Source organism: Cucurbita pepo, chromosome 1, assembly GCF_057944985.1.
Source record: "Cucurbita pepo subsp. pepo isolate OVF chromosome 1, ASM5794498v1, whole genome shotgun sequence".
Classification (NCBI taxonomy): domain Eukaryota; kingdom Viridiplantae; phylum Streptophyta; class Magnoliopsida; order Cucurbitales; family Cucurbitaceae; genus Cucurbita; species Cucurbita pepo.
The window spans coordinates 5,281,815-5,300,324 of NC_141798.1; the positions used below are offsets into that span (position 1 = coordinate 5,281,815).

At 33.1% G+C, this 18,510-nt stretch overlaps 2 protein-coding genes and 1 pseudogene across 4 annotated transcripts; 1 reads left to right on the forward strand and 2 right to left on the reverse strand.

The window, feature by feature from the left end:
• The first annotated feature begins 1,442 nt into the window (after positions 1-1,442).
• Positions 1,443-2,719, forward strand: LOC111809505 (abscisic acid receptor PYL4 pseudogene; annotated as a pseudogene).
• Positions 2,720-5,668: 2,949 nt separating this feature from the next.
• On the reverse strand, positions 5,669-9,322 carry TBL33 (TRICHOME BIREFRINGENCE-LIKE 33). The gene is made up of 6 exons (XM_023687163.2): positions 8,855-9,322; positions 8,426-8,645; positions 6,923-7,094; positions 6,642-6,841; positions 6,405-6,563; positions 5,669-6,135 (listed from the first exon to the last, which is right to left on the reverse strand). The coding sequence occupies exons 1-6, from the start codon at positions 9,063-9,065 to the stop codon at positions 5,793-5,795; spliced, it is 1,305 nt and encodes a 434-aa protein (XP_023542931.2). The 5' UTR covers positions 9,066-9,322; the 3' UTR covers positions 5,669-5,792.
• An 846-nt stretch (positions 9,323-10,168) lies between these two features.
• Positions 10,169-18,232, reverse strand: LOC111802712 (autophagy-like protein). Of its 3 annotated transcripts, none has more exons than XM_023687187.2 (12): positions 17,961-18,228; positions 16,821-16,863; positions 15,772-15,825; positions 15,413-15,476; positions 14,080-14,136; positions 12,772-12,878; positions 12,656-12,694; positions 11,331-11,419; positions 11,154-11,232; positions 10,831-10,878; positions 10,652-10,760; positions 10,169-10,575 (listed from the first exon to the last, which is right to left on the reverse strand). In XM_023687187.2, exons 1-11 carry the CDS (start codon positions 18,143-18,145, stop codon positions 10,680-10,682), a joined length of 846 nt encoding a protein of 281 aa, XP_023542955.2. In that variant the 5' UTR covers positions 18,146-18,228; the 3' UTR covers positions 10,169-10,575; positions 10,652-10,679. The 3 variants fall into 3 exon arrangements, with proteins under 3 accessions (XP_023542955.2, XP_023542950.2, XP_086983931.1); XM_023687182.2 differs by having other exon boundaries at positions 10,169-10,579; XM_087127805.1 differs by lacking the exons at positions 11,154-11,232; positions 11,331-11,419 and having other exon boundaries at positions 10,169-10,579; positions 17,961-18,232.
• Positions 18,233-18,510: the final 278 nt, after the last annotated feature.

Here is an 18,510-nt window from a genome sequence, read left to right on the forward strand (position 1 = left end):
TACTTTTCCAGCTTTAAATTAATTATATTATTATTTTTTTTAAGTTTAAATCTCAATGATTTTTCCAATTCCCGTCTTCTATTTTTTTTAAATTTATACTATTTCATACTTTGAATTTTAGTCTTAAAAATCTTTTTATTTTAAAAATATTAAATTACAAATTTAATTCATTTTTCCTATCTTACGTTTAAAAAATTATGACATAATTTTTTAATTTTGTATTTATAACAAATTGCAACTTTTTATTAGATAAATAGTCAAAATATTAAATGATATCCGGTATAACAAAATCCTAGAATAAGTGTTATCAGCTATTTTAGCTGGAACTTCTCTTGAAGTCATATACCGTATATTATCTTCCACTCTCACTGTACAATACTGTAATATGTTCAAGAGTTTCTCTGCTTAACTATAGCTTAAAATGTTGATATAGTAAAATTGAAGAGAATAATGAATTTAAAAGTCTAAATAGAATAATAACTTTAACCATAGTTAATGTGAAATTGCCGTTTTTTTTTTAATTTAAAGGTTAATATATACATTTTAAAAATTTAAGAATCAAAATAAATAAATGTAATAACCAATAATAATATTAAAAATTAAAATTTATGCTGCCACATATATTTTGCTATATTTTATTCCCTTTTCAACGGGAAAAAATAAATCTACTCAAACAAATGGAAATATAAATTTAAATTTCCGTATTAAAAAATAGACCATCATCACTTGAATCAAGACGCCGACATTTTTAAGATATTAATTTATTCCCAAAAAATGAAATCCAAATCTCATAAAATGAAAATTTCTATAATTAAATAATGGATGAAATTCCAAAATTATTGCTAGCTATAAGCATTTTTATACTAAAAAATATTACCTTTTGTGTATTAATTCTTCTTATTTTCTTGAATTTTATTAGCTAGATTTAAATATTTTATTTTTTTAATAAAATAAAAATGTAAAAGAGTTAAAAAAAATACTTATGAATTTTCATAAACTACATTAAAAAAAAAATATGAATACAATCTATAAGATGTCGATATACGATTTTCGTCTATATATTACTTCTTTTTTAAAAGATAAAGGATGATTTCGTGCGTATTTTTAATATATTACTAACAATAAATATTTTTTTAAAAAAAATTTATGTGTATTTTTTTTAGAAAGAGTACCATGTTTTTTATTTATATTATTATAATATTAATCCAATAAAAAAATTGAAATGGCGAATTTGTAATTTAAGTTAAAAGCAAAGGGTGGATAGTCTGTAACCAATTCCAAAGGCGATTGCAAGTTGATGATCCACTTGCAAGTCCGGCGTAAGCTTTAGGATCAAATAATAAAATAAAAATTTATATTAAAAAAGAAAAAAAAAATCTTCTAAAGAAAAGAATCTCTCTTTCTCTCTCCTCTCTCTTCGTATTATATATATTGGAAAATGCCCATTTTGCGATCATCTATTCGTCTTCTTAACTCAGCCCTAACTTTCTCGGTAATAAACAAAACAATCACTGGTTTTTAGAGAGAGAAAAAGGGCAACAGAGAGATAGAGAGATTTTTGGAGAATGCCTTCTTCTATTCAACTTCATCGAATCAATCCTAGCAGCAATCCAGGCGGTGGCGTCGCCTCAACGATTATGAACTGTCACAGAAGCGCGGTGGCGGTGGAGCGGGAGAAAAGGAGCAGCATGACGGACGCGGCGCCGATGCCGGTGCCAGATGCGGTTGCGCGGCATCACGCGCACGACGTCGGACCGGAACAGTGCTGTTCCGCTGTGATCCAGATTATCGACGCTCCGGTCTCGACGGTGTGGTCCGTGGTGCGGCGGTTCGATAATCCGCAGGCGTACAAGCACTTTCTCAAAAGTTGTCATGTGATTGACGGCGACGGTACTGTCGGCACTCTCCGGCAGGTCCAGGTCGTCTCCGGCCTTCCCGCCGCCTCGAGCACCGAGCGCCTCGAGATTCTCGACGACGAGAGGCACGTGTTTAGTTTTCGCGTCGTAGGCGGGGACCACCGCCTGCGAAACTACCGATCCGTTACCTCACTGCACGCGATTCCATCGTCATCGTCATCAAGTGCAAACGGATCGAGATCGTCGACGGTTGTGGTAGAATCTTATGCAGTTGATGTACCGCAAGGCAATACTAAAGAAGAAACGTGCGTGTTCGTTGATACGATCGTACGGTGCAACCTTCAATCCCTTGCACAAATCGCTGAAAACATGGCCAAAACTTCCTAAATTAATTTCCATCCATTTCTTCATCTTTCCTTCTCCTTTTTTTTTTTTTTTTTTTGTGTGTGTGATACAGGTGTGGAAGTGGATTTACTCGCACTGTTGATCATTATTAACACATAGAATCATGATTTGCATCCTTTTTCCTCTCTATTTTTCTTCATATATTAGGTGTTTTTTTTTCCTCTGAAACCAATCTCAGCAGATTGTGCGCGATGGTTTGATGAAGGAGATTCGTTCACCCGATCGAAATTGGCATCATACTACTTTTTCTTGTTCTCCAATTGTTGTATGTATAAATCTGTTCCTCCTTATTCCGTTCGTTTATCTATGTATAGAGAGAGAATTCTCTCTCTTTCTTCTGAAGTTGGCTTGAATCCGATCCGCGGCCAGTTTTGATTGTCAACTGTTCTTGTTCGTGTTGTAGATGTTCCTGTTTGTTAATTAAATAGTGTAATTAATTTGCTCGTTTGGTACGTAAATCCTTTCTGTTTTCCTCATGCATGTCTCTTCGTTTTCGTTTCTTCTGATCCTCTCTCCTTCCTTTGTTCATCTTTCTTTTTTTCATATGTACACACATCTGGTTCCAAGATTTTGTTAGGATTTCAAAGAACAATTGTGTTAGATGAAATATCAAAATAACCAATCCTTCTTAAATGAAAGTAGTTCTACAAATTTAGATTATTAAAAAAAATTAACACAAAACGTGTCTCACGTATTTGAGTTTGAGTCAAATGTAATTATTCTCCAAATTTGTTAGAGAAGAATATGCCGATTTTTTTAAAAAAATTAATGTAAAAAAGAAATCATGTCATGTCTGGCTAGTTTGGGTAGTACAGTTAACCAACATTTTAAAGTCGTTTAATAAATCCTCTTTTTCCATGGTTTCTTGCAAAAGTTTATAAAATGTAGCAAAAATTCAAAGTTCCTCATAGGAATATAAAGTACAATTATTAAAAGATTTGATTAAAGGGTGAATAGTTAAGTAAAGGGGGAGGGGGATTTGATTGGTTAATTTAATAAACGAAATAGATTTGAATATTATTTACAAATTGGAATTAAAATAGGGGAAAAAAAAAAAGGATTGGAGGAATCAAACAGCTGCAGCAATGCAAGTGGGCAGAAGAAGAGTAGAAGAGGGCATGCTTTTCATTAATACTACCAACTTGGGGCTGTGGAAAAACATGAGGGGCCATTGCAACTTGCCTCTATTTTTATTATCTTTTTTTTATTAAATATTCTCAATTTGAGTGATTTTTGGCAATTTAATTATTTTTTTTTTCCCTTTTCAAATTTTGAAAACATTGCAACTTGCTTGGCCAACTTGCCCATATAAAGACACCTTTTATTTATTTTTCTTTTTTTTTTTCTTCTTCTAATAAATAGATTAAATTCTTTCCTTCCCTCTTTTGTTTACTTTTGGGAGAGAGATCAAATCAACTCATTTAATTTCCTCTTTCTCTCTCTCTAAATATTTTATCTTCAATGGTACAAAAAGATGAGATGTTTATATATGTCCGTCCCAAATGTAAATAGTTCTTTGGAAGACACGGTAGTGTAACAATCCGAAATTCAAAAGTGAAAGTCCAAAAAGGACAATATCTACTAGTAGTGGATCTGGGCCGTTACATAATTCAATCCCATTCGGGGCCTAGCGTCCTTGCCCACCTCCCTTTGGGTCTTAGTGTTCTCGCTAGTACATTGACTTTGATCCCATTTATAACGATTCTAAATTTCTACTTAATCTAAAGTTACTATTGTATACATATTATAAACATTTTATATGAAAATACTTTACCACTATTGTGAGATCCCATATAGATTGGATAAGGGAACGAGTGTCAGCAAGAATACTAGGCCCAAAAGGGAAATAGATTGTGAGATCATATATCGGTTGGAGAGGAGTACAAAGCATTTTATATAAGGGCGTGGAAATTTCCTTAATAGTCGCATTTTAAAAATTTTGAGGGGAAGTTCGAAAAAGAAAGCCCAAAGGAGACAATAGATGGGCTTGGGCTGTTACACCAAGCCCCCACAAATGAGCTTGGTCTAACTTCACTTCCACTTGATCAAGAGCAAATATATAATGCTCAGACCAATATTTGGAATCTAGATTTGATACATGTTGACTCTGATATTCCACTACATCCCTTGCAATGTGACCATATTGCCTACTTGTCTTAAGTTACTTTTAAGAGTGAAGACTATTTCCACATATTAACATGAATTATTTTAGCATATTTTGTTCGGTGAGATCCTACATCGGTTGTAGAGGAGAATGGATCATTATTTATAAGGGTGTGAAAATCTCTCTCTAGTAAACGCGTTTTAAAACTTTGAGAGAAAGCCCAACAATGATAATATTTGCTACTGGTGAGCTTGAACTGTTCCAAATTATATCAGAGCTAGACATTGGACGGTGTGCCAGTGAGGACCCTGAGATATATAGAGGAGCCCCCCAACCTAACATATACCTTAATAATTTAATGATTTGGAACTATTTTTATTTACTTATATTTGACATGTTTATATCAATAAATATATGACTGCTTTTTATACAACTTTATTCATTCATTAAATAATTTATTGTGGAAATTGAAATATAGATTTTTTAATTTTTTTTCTTTTAAATAATATTTTACATCGAAATCCCCCCATCAAAATTTGTTGCAGATCTTCATTTTGACAAAAACCCAGCGGAAAGAGACGTGTCTGAAAAGGCTTTGCTATAATTAATGCGACGGCCAATTTAATCAAAATTCGATTTTATTTTTTATATTTATTTTTTTTAATTTTCATTCACTAATATTTTTAGCAATAAATAATATTTACAATTTCAAATATAAACTTTCCCACAATTAAATTAAATTTTTATTAACATTCTATTAAATAACTCTTTCAAAATTTATAATTTTTTTAAAAAAAATCCCGATTAAATACCACATGGAAATATATATATATATATATTTATTCATTCTTCGAATAATTAGGCTAAAAATTATAACATTTTATATAAATTTATGACGATTGATGTTAGTTTCAATATTTATTCCATGATTATGTAATAGTCCGACTATTATTTAAAATTTGACTTGTATTTATTTATTTTAATAAATAAAAGAAAAATCATTTATATTTTTTACCTTGGTTGAAAAGATATTAAATATGATCTGGTTTCTGGGTGGAACCCACTAATTTATTTAATGCAATAGAAATTGACCAATAAAAATAGGAATATCAAGCCATCATTCGAGCTCTATGTACTATAGTAAGGAACTTACGGTGGTGGCGGCGGCGACGGTGGCGGCGGCCGCTGGTTTCTGCAGTACTGTGGGCGGTGGTGGAAGAGATAAAGAAAGGTTTAATTATAGCTAATTTTGATACTTAATTGGTCAATTTTATGTCCATAATTGTTTATTTTGCTAATGGAATGAAAAAATAATTAATTCATATTTTTACATTTTTGAATTATCAAACATTTCAAATTATCGAATGTTTAATACAAAACTTCTTTCCCCCCCAAAAAAAAAAAAAAAAAAAAAAAATTAACAACCGTTAGTAAGGATAGAAAAGTTTGGTAAAAAGAAGCTCATTCCAAGTATCTTGGAGGCCAGGCATGCACCAATGGACACAATCCGCGTAGCTGACCGGGTTTGCTAGCTGCTCTGACGTTAACGGGGTCCATTGCTTCTTGTAAATCGACGTATGGGCATCCCTGCGATAGCTCGAGAGCTGCGTGATGTTGAGAAATGTGATTGGAAACTTTGACTGCCCGAACACATCTCCAATCACTTCCATTATACTTTTTCTCGAGTCAGAACCCCAATAGTTTGGATCGTCAATTAGAGTTGTTTGGTTGTAGCAGTTCCCACCTTCTTCACCGCCCCAATCAATGCTCCTATAGAGTCAATAAAAAAGATTCAACGTGATTGATACAGTGTAGCTACTCCTTTCTAAAAACCAGATGAAATAGTCAAAATATCGTTTTTAATGCACCTCTAATACATCTAATCAGAAACAAAGCAAAAACGAAATACGAAGAGCTCAATTTGTTTTAGGTTAGATCTCTATTTTTAGCTCCCGTATCTAACTATGTAAAATCGAACGTCTGAATCTTTCAAATAATGCTCGATCCGAAGGAAAGAGAGAAAAAGAGAGATGACCTACTTTCCATGAGACGGGGACATGCTAGTGAAGAAAACCCTAGTTTTTTTAGGGTTCATATTCTTTCTAACCCATCTCAACATGCTCTTCATAGCCATACGATAAGCATCTTCGGTTGAGAGCTCTACTATGTCTTGTACTTCGTCCTTGAACGACCCTTGCCTACAAATTAATTAATTCATTCATTATCACGTTCATGCATACAAAAAAATAAATAAAGACTAAACTTGTAATTCTTACAGGATTTTCATGTTCAAGCCAGTCATCCACCAAAGGTAAGTATTGAAAACCATAATATCGACCCCCTTCCATTTCCTTCCATGCTTATTAATGGAGCCTCTTCTCACTACCCGATCTGAAATTCGATGGATCACTGCATTATCCGAGTTCGATTCTAGAAGAAACGGTGCCCAATAGAACTCAATCGTCGCATTGTACTCCTATATTAGTTCTCAATATCAATCAGATTCTCGATCACTAGAACATAAGAAACAGAAAATGAGAAATAACAAACTATGAACCTTTGCGGTGAAAACGGTGAGTGAATCGAAGGTCTCCATGGATTTCTCTTCATCGGGAATTAGAGAGTGAAGGAGACAGATCATTGAAACATATTGACCCCGATTCAGAGAATCTCCAACGAACATCATCCTCTTTCCCCTTAGGGTTTCTAGCATTAGGCTCGCATTGAAACTTCATGCATAAAAAAAACAAATTAAAAAACAAATTTTTAAATATATATTGTTTAGTTTAATAAAATTTTAAACTTTTAAATATAATTTTTTTTAAAAATGTTTATTATTTTAAGGACTTAAAATGACGTATTAAATAAAAATTTAAAAATTTGAATTTAATATAATTTATAATTTTATAAATCATCTAAATCCACATATTTAAAAAAATATCCACAAAATTCTTCAACTTGATTCTGCCACGTCACACTCTTGACCATTGGACTGCCAGTTCGGATTCCATCCTTATTCTAATGCTTCCATACGCTGTCGTTTCGTTCTATTTTTTTTTTTTCCCTAAATCACATTCTATTTGTTTAATAATTTTACCAAATCGTTTGAAAATACGGAAATAATTATATATATATATAATTTAAAAAATGAAACTAATAATTTAATTTTAGTTGGTAAAAAATCGCTGTCTTTGAAGAACCAATATTCGTCTGGTCCTTTCATTTCTATAATTTATATTTTAATCCTCTAACTATTTTTTATTCCACCCCCACCCCCACATTTTATCCTAATTAAGTAATAATTTATTATAATCTCTCAACTTTTAAATATTTAGTTTATACATGAATTTTATATTTAAAAATAAAATAATAATTTTGGCCCCTACCTATAATTTCAGCCTTCACATTTTTTTAAATTCTTTTTTACGTCAAATTACAATTTTAAATTTTAATTTTTTAAATCTGTGTAATTTTGTTGAATCTTATTGAATTTTAAGTGTTTAATAATTTTTCTATCGTATCTAAAATGACTAAATTTATATTTAATATATTGTAGGTCTTTAAACCTATTTAATTTTTTTAATTTATATTTTAATAGGTACAAAATTAAAATTTTAAGATTTTATTCTAACGTAAATTAATTTTTTTTTTAAATTGATATGCAAAAGATATATTAACTAAAAGTTCTTTGACTTATACGAAAAATTTACAGGAAATTTTTGTAAAAATAAATGAAAAGTTCGTGAAAATGAAAATTAAAATAAAAGGTCGGGATGAAGAAGGCTTCCCATCTTTGCCACGTACTATAATAATAACAAGACATTTTTTAAATTTAAGTAACTTTTAAAACATCAACTTAATAACTAATAGTCAATTTTATTTATTATTATTTTAAATATTTGTTGTTTTTTTTTTTTTTGTTGGTAGTATTTACATGTTGAAATATTTAAATTAAGTTAAAATTAAAGAACTATTTCATCCAAGCTCGTGCAAAATTAAAGGTGACAAAAAAAAAAAAAAAAAAACTGAAAAATGTAAGAAAACTGAGAGAGAGAGAGACCTTGGAAGATCGCAGCCGTGGGGCTGCCACCGCCAGTACTGATAACTCCGGTCCGGCCGGCCGTGTTCCTGACACGTCAGCTGCGGTTGTATGTACGGACAGTCTGACTCATCATATAGCGGCCGAGTCACCTCGTCTCTAACCCACCTCCCACTGAACACGTCACACCCCTCCTCCTTCAGTTTCCCTATTGCAAATGGCAATTTCTCCCACTTCTTCTCTAACCCCAAGAAGAATTAGAAAAAAAATATATAAATAAATAAATTAAACAAATAATAATAATAATAATAATGATGAGAATATTGCCATGTTAAATTATGAAAGGTATCAAAGTTTAGAAATTTGTATAAAGGACATTATAAAGGACTAGATTTAAAAGGTTTTAAACTTGTAAGTTATGATAAAAAAAGAAATGGGAATTGAACTCACGGGTGGCGGGGGAGGGGCGGGCGGGGGCGAGGTCGAGTTGGAGCTGCTGGCTGAAGATGCAGGCGAGGTCTTCACCGTAGAGGACGGCGACGAAGAAGATGAAGACCAAGAGAGTGAAGAGGTAAGGGGAGAAGCGAGGCTTTCTGGGGAGGGAAGGGGAGGAGGAGGAGGAGGAGGAGGAGGAGGAGTTGTTGGGAGAAGGAGGCTTCATTTCAGAGAGGCAAAATTAGAATTTTTAATGACACAGACAAAAACATAGATGCTATTAATATATGGTGCACATCAATTTTTGGTTCATCATCCACACTTTGTATTCTCTAAATTAAATTAATTAATTATTTGCCTCTTAGAGCAATAGAATATTAGTAATTAAATAAATTTTACAAACAATTTAAAAGGGCATGTTGGTAAATAGTTGAGAAGCTAGCATCAAGGCGAGGGAGGGTTTAGAGTATGGTTAATACATTGGTTTTTATGGTCATTTTATTCGAAAAGGATATATATATTTCTATTGATTTTGTTGGGTTTTTTTCATTTGGGTTTTTCTCGTTCAGTAATTTGAAAGTGAAGATTTGCATATCTGATCTTAATCAATTGTGTTATGTTCCTATTAATGATATGAATTTAAATTATAAGGTAGATAAAATTAAGTAGATATCTTAATTATTAAATTATATTCCTATTAGATCGACCCAATGTGTGTGTATATATATAGATATATATATATTTTTGGACAATAAAAGGAAAGAAAAAAAAAAAAAAGAGTGAAGAAAGAGGAAGGAGTGATGAGGAAGAGTAGTGGGTGAATGATGGCTTAGAAGAGAGGGAGTGTTTTGTAGCTTTGCTTCTAAGGTAAGACATTTATTCATTTTTCCAAATTATTGGTTTAAAATTATTATCAATCTCTTTCTCTCTCTAGAATAAAAACAAGTTTTAGGTACAACAATGATGCTCATTTGGTAAAATTTCCAGCTCAATGGAGGTGGTTTAGGTACTATTTTATACCTATTATCTATGTCCTCTGATCCAAAAGTAATACCAATCGGGACTAATTAAAAAATGACTCGACTTAGCTAGCAGACCACTATAATTAATTCATTCTCAGGAGGGACCTCCGTTAAGACATCAATTATTATCACAAAAGTCTATGATTTGGGTGGTTTCAATTTTTTCCAATCGTTTCAAAATTTTCAATTGGGTTGAAAATTGCTTAACTGAAGGTTGCATCACTGTCTCCTGCTCCAGAGGCTGGCTTTGTTGCAATCGTTTACTGGAAAGATCTAACAGAGAATTGAGTTATCAACAATCACAATCAAAATCAAAACTCGAACAGTTTCTACTTTGTAAAATCCTCATTATAAGAAAATAATACCTTCATCAGGATCCCAAATTCAGTTCCAGGTTATTAAATTAAGAGCCATGCCGTAATTCCTTCTCCTACTCCCAATTTCTATGAAAGTTTCACATTCCAATCAAGATCTCCTTCTGTCTATCTCTCTCAGAACCTTATACACTTATTTTTCAGGAGATTACTGCCAAAAGAATGTACAAAAAATGAAGCATACTTCTCTGGTAGCAGACTGGACTATTGCCTACAGGTGCTATCTCTCTCTCTCTCTCTAATCTATGTTTTGAATACACCAAGTACAAGATGCAGCTCTATAGCAGCGTTAATTAGGTTGCTGATGCAATTTCAGGATCACCTTCTGGCAGTGTATTGCCTAACTAAACAGAAACATTAGAATTTGATCTGCGGAATGTTTATGGTAAAAGTGCAACCAAAACAAGAAATCTCACCAGCAATTTGAAGCAAAAATGTATGCTATCAGAAGTTGACAGGAGAGTAAGTATCTCGATGACCTCGAGACGGTCCCTTAAATTTTCGGACCAGAGATGCAACCAAACTCTGCTATGTGATATTCAGTTACTAGCAGATGAAAGAGATACAAACAGAGAAAAAACAGTATTAACTATACCTGAACTTTATGTGGTAAGCTAAGCCAGAATTCCAGGTTGGGAATAACCTGAAAAAAAAAACGGAGTGTGGAGAGCAAGGATATATCAGAACGGTGGTAGAGATATGAACAGCGCCAAAAAACAAAAAGAACATCACAAATGTTCTATAAAAGATAAAACTTTCTAGCATTAGAGCATAATGAGAAAGAAGCATAAACCCATTCACTTATAGAAGTAGAGGCACTTTCTTGATTCATATTCTAATATTAATGCGCTACAAGCATCTATTTGTTAGTGGTAGTATACACTGCAGCTATTTATTAAGTAAAGTAAGAATACGTACATCAACACCACGAACATTGAGAACAGAATATCGATAGACTATCCCGGCCAAAAGATATCCTCCAAAAAGGCATAAAATGCTGCACACCCAAGTAATTAATTACAAACAAAGAACCATAATTAGCCGATTGACATATAGAAAGTAACTTTCAACATGCTCTAAAACAGACTGACATACATGGTTATAAAGGTCCCGAAGAAGCCCCAGCCTCTTCTATCGACATGTACAATCTTTGCACAACCAGAAGGATGCCTCAAGGATGTAGTCTGTTTTTAAAAGCAAAGCTTCATAGATCACAAGCGATACTAAAAAATATGGTATTTACAAAATTAACCAAACTCTAAACGCTGCATTTAAAAAAAAAAGTATTTACATGATAGATAACACGTTTTAATTAACAGACATCTGAAAGTCCTTACAAGCAAATTCTCCACGAGATTAAGATATTATGAAAATGATCACCAACAATTTTTCAAACCTCTCCATGATTTGACAAGAAACCCAAACAACTTCCAATGCATCCAAAATTTTAAGCAAAGATTAATCATAGAAGCTTCAAATTTAACCATTAAAGTTAAACCCAAATGATGAAATTATGCTGAGTTTTCAAGATGGAATCAGTAACAGCTAAAGCCATGCCATGGTGTTATGCTATGTTTTCAAGGTGAAATTCTATAGGAGCAGTTATGACTGTGAGTATTTGAATTCCACAAAAAGGATAAGAATACATCAGAAAACAATTGACATCTTATCACAGAGACATCAAAGGTGTAATAGTTGTGGAAGATAGAAGTTACACGGAGAAAGCTAACAAACCAGCTCTCATGTGCGGCCACTCATGCCAAACCTATAAAGGGGCATAAGGGAAAGATCGCCCCCCTAGAGTGGCTAATAAGAAACAACTCCAATCTAAATTGTCAAGTAATCTGATCAGTCCAATTTTCAGCACTCCATAAGGCTGTGTACAAAGCCAGGACATATTTCTTTATATCAAGATGAACTACTTATCCAAAGGCCATTTTGGTTTTCTGTACCAAAAGAAAAAACATACAAGTTTTCGAAAATGTCTTATTCTCTCTTGTTTGTGTTTGTTTTCAAAAATTCCGTACAAGTTTTCGAATCATATAAAAATTATTAAATTTTGAGTCCAAATCAGATAGTAATAATCTTGAAAATCTTACAAAAAGTGACTGGATAATTAAAATAAAAATGCAGGTGAATAGACTAAGATATGACCTCAAAGAGAGAGAGAGAGAGAGAGAGAGAGAATAGGCCGAGGTATTGTAAGTTTCAATATCAAGATTCTAATGTTGTTCACATAATGTTAGTATGTTGATCAAGACCTGGGATAAAAGGTGGAGTAAAATGGCTTCTCAAAAAAGACAAAAGCGTCTTAGTGAGGCACAAAAGAAAAAACATTTAATGATAGAACCTAAAGAGTAATTATTTCCGGGGGCAAGAAGCAAAGAAGAGAGAGGTTGTTGAAAAGTCAAGGCACTCACATACTCGCAATGCCCTATCTGCTCCAAAATTTGAGGCGCCTGGAAAACAGAAAGCTAAATCAGAAAATTCTAGTCTATTTTTATTACATTTAAAAAAATTACGGAACAAAACCCACCTGAATACCATCTGTCGTACAAAACACAGACACGGAAAGTGAGCACTTGACCTTAGTGCCATTGTTTGACATCTTAACGGTGACACCTCTGTGAGGATTTTTAATATCTGCCACATAAGACAAACCATTAATATACTCGTCGTGAAGTAAGAACAATGGCAACAACTACAACCTATGGTCATGAAATTGAAATAATACACACACACGTCAAACGAACATATACTCAGTATTCAAGTTGAGCTTCTAAAGTCAAACAAAAGCTGGTTCTTTATCTTCGATCATGCAGAGATGAGTCGAAGGTGGAGATTAAAATTTGAACAAAGAGAACTACCATAGGCCCAACCAAAGGTCCAGCCAATTGAGAAGGTCTAAAGTTTGAAAGAGGTTTGAGAGAAAATACACAACGATTTTCTTCATTCACTAGATGGGTGTACAAAAAAATCTAAAATACAGATATATAAATAAAAAATACAAATTACCATAAAGGCAAAAATATCAATCACACATATCAATATTTTGTACATAAAGACAAATTGTTGCACCTCATTCCAGTAATTTGAAACATTTAACTTATAACTTGTGAACAAACCAATTTAAATATGCAAAACCAAAGTAGAATAGAGGCAAAAATGAAATGGCAAAAACACAAAACTGGACCAAATTGAGGACCAGAAACCCTAACCATCTTCAAAAACAGTTCCCCACCCAAACACATTCTTATCGAATTGAGCATATACATGGAGCACTAAGGAGACAGGTTAAGAACAGTCAACCAATTCACGAACAATAGCTCAAGCGCCATAGCACACCAGCACATGAGAGGCATCGATATTGCATGAAGTGAAGCGCATACACAACAAATTCCATCAATCAGCAGCAATGTCCTAACTTCTAAGATGTAGTGCTAGGTGGAGTTAGTAAACCATCACTCCACAGTAATTACCCAACTTTGTAACCCTGACCCCACTTGGACCATAAAGGTCTTAACAGCCTCAAGAAACTCTAGGCTCCAATACCAAGTAATTTAACAATGGCATGAAAGAAACACAGTGATGTTCGTTATTCACTAAAGTCATATGCATAGGTGTACAGGAGAACACTAAAATAAAGATTTGTAAGATTATGAGAACAATATAACAAACGGATTTGTAACTAAGATATTTGTGTTACATGCTGTTACAAGGTCCAAAATAATATGTGAATAGTTATAAAAAGAAACTGACAAAAAAGGTTAATATATATTAAAAAATTTAATTTTTCAAAAAGAGCAACAACAATGACTGTAAAGAAGTACAAAATAGCACTTACCAATGATGCTAATATTCGTGCTTGGCACAAGACCAATGGTTGTGCATACATCATAGCCTGCATTTATACCACAGATCTAGTTTGAGGGCTATGTAAATTCTCTTCAAACGACAAATAACATTTCGAGATGCATGAAGTCCTAATTTTCCTTCTGAACAAAAAGTAAAAGGCACGAAGCTTATTGTTTCTGAATTTACAACTCTCTCCCAAAATACCAAGAGTAATTCCAACATTGTTAAGAAAACCTCCTAAAGCTCTTATTATACTTTGCATAGTAAAAGCCCCCCAGTTAATATGTGTAGTGGTTACAAAGTAATTACAAGAGAATAACTAGACTTAATATACCAAGAAGCTTAAGGAGCAAAAGATTCTCAAATTTGAGCGTTCTTCTCAGTTGAAGATCCTGCTATTGCTTTCCAATCAAACTAAGCGAAAAAGGCACCACAAGAGGTTAGCCAAGTATAGCTTTCTGACCTCCAGACTTACGACCACAAAAAACTAGCATATGCTCATAATCAAGTAAGGGAAGGGGAGATGAGGCTAGAAGATACTCGGGTTGGGATTTGTTATCCTCGTCATGTATGGGCAGAAGGGGAAGAGATGACTCGCGGTCTTGAATTACTCGTGAACGGCAGCATCAACTAGGTCTAAAGTAGGAGTCGGGATTTTTTTTATATTATTGTTATTTTTGACATTTGCGTTATGCCCCAGAACCTAGAGACCAGAAGAGTTGAATTCTAAAGCTTTATAGAGAAAGTTGGGTTGGGGGGGGGGGGGGGGGGGGTGGCAAGTATTCTAGATGTAAGGTGGAAAGGATGGACTTGACCATAAATTCATTCTTCTTCTTTTCTACAATAACATATTGTTCTCATAGTCAAACTGATTTACATTAAGTTACTTATTAATTAAAATGAATGCAATTATACATGACCTTGTCATGTTCCTACAGTAGAAATTTTAGAAAATGACTCATCATAAATCCCAACCAGTCATGTATGTGTCATATGTTTATGTTTGTGCCACTTAGGTTGGGGAGCTAAAAGGTGCCTTAAAATTAATAGACCTTGGATTTTTCAAGTTAAAGAAGAAATGAACCCTTAGAATGCATGTTTCTAGTCAACATGAGCATACCTCAGTAATTAAGACAACTACTCCATCCTTTGAGGTCAATGGTTAAAAATTCCCATCCTCCATTTATTGTACTAAAAAGGAACGCACTTTTCTAATCACCTTTTTTTTTTTTTTTTTAATGAAATCACGTCTATATTTTACTTATTCAAGCATATGAAGCTTTGAAGTTAGATTTAAATTTTGGAGATGCAGAAATATTTACCATCTATTTTGCTCGATACAAGTGCACTACAGCCCATCCCACAATGTGAAGGTCCCCCACAATTCTAGAAAGCACAATAATAAAAACTCATCAGCAGGAAGTCAATATATGTGGTATAAATTTAGAAAAGAAAACTTGCAACTTTGTACTCCATTTTTGTAAGATACAATTTAACTTTTTTTTTTTTATAAGAAACACATAACATGTCGTATTTAAACAGAGAATAAGAAACAACTTCAGCGATCTGTAACATCACTTTTATGCCCAAGCTTCTTTCTGCCTCTCTTATTATTATTATTTTTCTTTATGAAAAAAGAAAGTCTTTAATAATGCATGGAAGGAACATGAAATACGCTTACCAAACAATCAACACACGTAGGTGGATCATGATTGAAAATCATCCCATCACATAGCTGCTCCATAGAAGCACAAAAGATGTTGTGAGGTTAAACAAGTAAATGATCTTATTACATAAAACACCAAACAAAAAAAAAAGAAAAAGGAACTGCTGTATATCGACAATCATTCTATGAGTTTTACAGAAGATCCAGACATATCGACCATTGATACTCAAAGGAAAAGTTTGCATAAATATACATACATATACATACATGTGTATATATATATATATATATATAAATATAAAAGAGACCGAGCTTTCTTAGAGAGAAATGAAAGAATATATAAGGACCTAGGCTTGTGATATGAGGAAAAAAAATTATTAATCACAAAAAAGTGTAAAAATCATTGAATAGATTTTCCAAATCATGTTGAGAATTATAAGAATACTGCTAGAGTTATCATATGTTGGGTGCTTGAGTGCATCTTTCTCATACCAATTAATTATAAATATATAGGCGTATATAATAAGCTGCGGACTAACAGTAAGAAACTGCTAAGTTGTAGTTCAAGTGAAAGAAGATCTAGTCTCCTAATCACACAAAAAATATGCTGGAGTGTGCAAATAGGGTTGAAAACAACCCAAACAAGAAGCCCATTGAAGAAGTGTAGTCCAAACCCGCGTGGACCTAGATCACCTTCATTCATTTTATTCTTCCTATGTAAATTTGTTTCTTTCTTTATTTGTATCGTTTCAAGATAGATTTTTTTTCCTCTGTCCTCTTAGCTTTGTTACCTTATTTGTCTGTCCTTCTCCCTCAAAATATAGGGTTGTAACACTGAATCAAGTATGAAATATGAATGAATGTGAATAATCTCTTTCATTGTAAAACAACAGATAGTGCCCCTAGAAGGAAGAATCTTTATTCAGTAAACACAAATATCTGTGAAAAATTGAGCATGTATGGCATATCTATTGAAAATTTCAATCTACATGAAGGATAACAATTTATACGAATTTTTTTATGACAATTAATGAAAAAACAATATAAAACCTGACGGACCAAACCTGAAACCAGACAATAGTATCATTTCCTGCTACTCTGTAAAACCTGAACAAAAATTAATGGAATTAAAAAAATGGAAAAAAAAAATGAAAAAGAAGAAGAATTAAACAGTAGAACTTGTAGTTAACATCTCAAACATTAAACCTAGGAATAGAAGTCACTTCAAAAGGCAAGCATTCACTCTTTCTTAATCAATGGTTTAGCAACAATTTTGTGGCTCATTTTGAAAACCATTTAAGCAGTTTTTAGATTGTGTTTTCCAAACAAGTTTTTAGTTGATGTTCTGTTAATATATAGCTTCCTTCACCCCCATCCCCGGAGAACCTTTCGCCCCGCCCAAGTCAGAGATATCAAGAGTTTAAGCTCACCCAAAGGTTCAAACACTTTACCAATAAGTAGGTATCACCAAGAAACCGCATGACTTTTCCAACACGACTTCTCCTTGGGAACAGATATAACTATATGTTGCATACTCCCAATATTCATAACTCTTCTGCACATCCTTATAATTCAAGCTTCTCTTAGAGTATTAATAGGAAATAGGAATGTTATTAACTTACTAGGATATCACTAATACCACAGTTGTAATACTTGATAGTTGGTAGAGGAGTGTTATAAATAGAGGAAGTTAGGAAGTGTGAGGGTTGCGTATAATTTAGGGGAATCAGTCCACGGTGAATGGATTGAGAGAGATAGCCCTCTTGAAATTGCAATATTACAGTAGCCTTTCGGGCTACGGCAATCGACCTAAGAACTACGCCACTACTAATAACCTGATAACACTCCCAACCTATTAATTCCGACAGTTTCCAGCTCAATACAATACCCAAAAATTGTTCAAGCAGGAGTATGAGCAAGTACATATCCCTTCACAAATTCTAGCCACCTTGATCGTAATGAATAAGTTCTCGACTTTGAAAACCAACTTGAGTTTATCAAATTTCCAAAAGACTAAAGAAGCCATTAACTCTTCCTAATACAACAATAAAAACTACATTGCGATTGCATACTTCAATTCAAGGTCAAATTGCTCTTCAAGTGCAACGCAAACAAGATTAAGCAACACAAGAAGAGAAAACTGAAATTTTTTCATACATTGACTCTTAAAAATCGGACCAGAGGCAGGGGAGGAAGAACAATACCCGTCTTCGCTGAGGACTCCATGAGCGAATTTGGAAATAGGCGATGCCAGATTGAAGTTATACATCTTGCCATTGTTAACGAAACTGAATTCACAAGTGGAAGAGACCGAATGGAAGGGCGGAATTTGGAGAAGAATCATGAAGAAAATGGTAGACCATTTCACAAAATGGATTCCGCGCATCATTTTACCTCCCGCTAAAATCCCATGCCAGTTTTGTTCTGCGTTCTAAATAGTTTTCTGGACTTCAAAATTTTATTTACGATCAAACTAGTTTTATGCCCTCCTCCTTTTAGCTCCAAACTAAAAAACATTACCAACTTTTTTCTACCAAAATTAAATTAATTGTAAAAAAAACGTATAAAATGCAATAATTCTTCCACAAAAAAATTGTTCAAACATTAATTTATGAACAAACAATTATTAACAAATTAAAAATTATGTTTATAATAAAATTACTTAAAAAACTAAAATTATTTATACACAAATTATTAAATTAATTGGTGATTCAAGGTTTCCTTATTTTTACTATCTTGGAATATCTTATTTTC